This window comes from Sinocyclocheilus anshuiensis, unplaced genomic scaffold (assembly GCF_001515605.1).
Source record: "Sinocyclocheilus anshuiensis isolate Anshui unplaced genomic scaffold, SAMN03320099.WGS_v1.1 scaffold6578, whole genome shotgun sequence".
Lineage (NCBI taxonomy): Eukaryota > Metazoa > Chordata > Actinopteri > Cypriniformes > Cyprinidae > Sinocyclocheilus > Sinocyclocheilus anshuiensis.
This window is the reverse complement of record NW_015544617.1, coordinates 8746-11364: the sequence shown is the minus strand read 5'-3', so window position 1 is coordinate 11364 and position 2619 is coordinate 8746. Positions and strand designations below refer to the sequence as shown.

At 34.9% G+C, this 2619-nt stretch overlaps 1 protein-coding gene across 1 annotated transcript in view; it reads left to right on the top strand.

Annotated features, from left to right (window-relative positions):
* The window catches only part of LOC107698212 (protein SON-like), a 21117-nt gene extending 19664 nt beyond the window's left edge, over positions 1-1453 (top strand). Inside the window, exon 13 of the mRNA XM_016499172.1 lies at positions 981-1453. Coding sequence (XP_016354658.1) covers positions 981-1139 — 159 coding nt within the window. The 3' untranslated portion in view covers positions 1140-1453. The remainder of the gene's footprint in view (positions 1-980) is intronic.
* The last annotated feature ends 1166 nt before the right edge of the window (positions 1454-2619 follow it).

The window sequence follows — 2619 nt, the reverse complement described above, 5'->3', positions numbered from 1 at the left end:
ATGACTGAAAATTTTACTTGAATTCGTAGTTTATTCTTACTTTTGGAAACCTAATTGTTTTATAATTACTATTATTATTATTATTATTTCTGTTGTTTATAGAAGTAGTAATTTTGATAATAGTCAATAAAAAAAAATATAACCACACACACATTTTGTCCACAGAATAATTACACATTGTTAAATAAAAAGCGTCCCCGCATGAACCTCTTCCTCCGCCAGCAGGACCTCAATTTCAGACTCAGTAAAGTTTTTTTTTTCTTTGTGCTCGTCATTCTCAAGCATCGAAATTCAGATATTGGCGTGTGCTCTTTTATATGGTAATGATATTAATTAGGGTGCGTTTACAAGGCGGAGATCTGACACCAGTCAGCTGTGCACAATTTCAAGATCATTTGCGATTTATAAATGTCACATCTTGAAGAGAGGCGTACGCACGTGTTTTTGTGCGCACGTTCGTTTTCTCTGAATCGCACTTTTGAGAAATGATCTTCCAACAAATTTAGGACGGTTTATATGCAACATTTTATAAATGAGGCCCCAGATCTCTGTGTGGAGCACTGGTTGTTGTCAGACTCCTTGTGCATACAAAAATATCACTGGATTATTACAATTAATGGCAAAAGGAATGTTTGGAAAAGTAAACGGTTATTTCCTACTGACACACTAAAGCAAAATATAGAAATACCTGGCTTAAAACCATTTTTTTGTTGGTGAAAATACTAATGGCCTAAGACTTTTGCACAGTACTGTGTGTGTGTGTGTGTGTGTGTATACTTAGTATCTTAAGTAATACTATTGTGCTGTAAAATAAAAATATGTATTTAATACAATTATTTATATAGGGTTTTATATCTTATTTATATCTTGACTGAAAGTATTAAATACTGGTTTCACTAAATAATAGTTTTGAATCAGAGATTGTGCATTCAGCCCCAAATACATAGTTTTGTGTTAGTCAGATGTGTTTGTGTGAACAGGTGGTGGTGAACGGATGTGATTATCAGCCTCAGACAGCCAGTCCCAATAAGAAACACGCCAAGGCGATGGCAGCCACGGTCGCACTGCAGGCCATGGGAGAGGTGGCAGGCGACAGTGTTCATACAGGCCCTGTGTTCACAGCGGCCACCAGCACATGATGCCAGTGCACAACACGCTCCGACACATTAGCTTGATTTCATTTCTCATGTTGTCCATTAAAGCAATATCATCTTTATATGGCATATCTGTAAGTATTTTTGTGATTTTGGTCTTTTTTTTTTTTTTCAACCTTTTCCCACTTGATTTGGTAAACTGATGGCCTTGATGACTATGTAGTTGACTAGATTTGGACCATGAAGATTTGTGTTTGATGCATTTGTTTCGAATGGCTCCATTGTTTTAAACTTGTGTCTGCTCTTGTAAATGTTTCAGGCATGCTTTAAAACTCTTTTATCTTTATAAACCTCTAAAGTTTTACCGGCCCCCAGTCCATTACATCTACTTAGGAAGTCTTCTGTTCTGTTGCTGGCAGAGAACATGTTTTTGTGATGAAACAGAATAAATGGAAAATCATGTCACTGGAAAATTATGCTCTTTATTGTTTACGGTCAGTTTCACATACACTCTTTAGAAAAATGACAAATTAAAAAGTGATTTCTGTTTGCTTTCAATTCACAAGAAGGTTAAGTAGCTTTGTAAAAATACTTAACTTATTTTAGGTCATCAGTCCGAGAATTAAATTCTAAAGCACATCATACAAACTGCAAACAAAAACATTATCTGCATGTTCTTACTTTTCAGTTTTAGCAATAATATCGTGCACCGCAGCTGTCATCTGGATCTTTATATAGTTAGGGTTTCTGCAGGTCTTAATTCACCCTTCTACAAATGAAGGCCTTAAATCAGAGAAGAGTCTTAAATGCATGAAGTCATGGCATTAAGTTTTGCATGCACTGCAAAAAAAATATATATATATTCTATATTTTTGTTTTCCAATATAAATATCTAAACGTCCTTAAATCAGGATACATTTACTTGGGATGCAAATGTAAAATGAAGTCTTGAAAAACTGAACAAAACTAAGTTTGTATGCTTAAATCAAGAGCAAATATCTATCTTTGAATGGGGAATGAAAACTTAGTTTACCTTTGAATTAAGATGATTTTTCTGAGCCCATTAGACATAAGCCCATCTGTAGATATTTGCACTGGAAAACAAGACAACACAGAGGAAGAACAGTCTTTACAGTGTGATTACAAGGTTCAGGAAAATTATTTCCATATTCTAGTATTTGAGAATTATTTTTTATAATTATTTTAGTAATGGAGATCAGCTGGAAGTTGCATTTTACATCTTTGAAATGTTGGTAATGCAATTCATTGTGCTTCCTAGACATTTACATTTAGAGAAAATATTGATGTATTTTGTTCCCTTCAATTTATTCCTTAAATTTTATGATGTTTTATTAACAAAGTTCGGGAGGAGCTCGTACAGATAATTAACCCGGCCAATTCATTATCAGCGATCACATCGTCTATCCTATCAGCTCGAGAGAACCTCTATAAATAGCCGCCTTACCTTCATTCTCTCGAAGTCTTTCAGCATCCCTCCTCCACCCCGACTCCTCACCATTAGCCC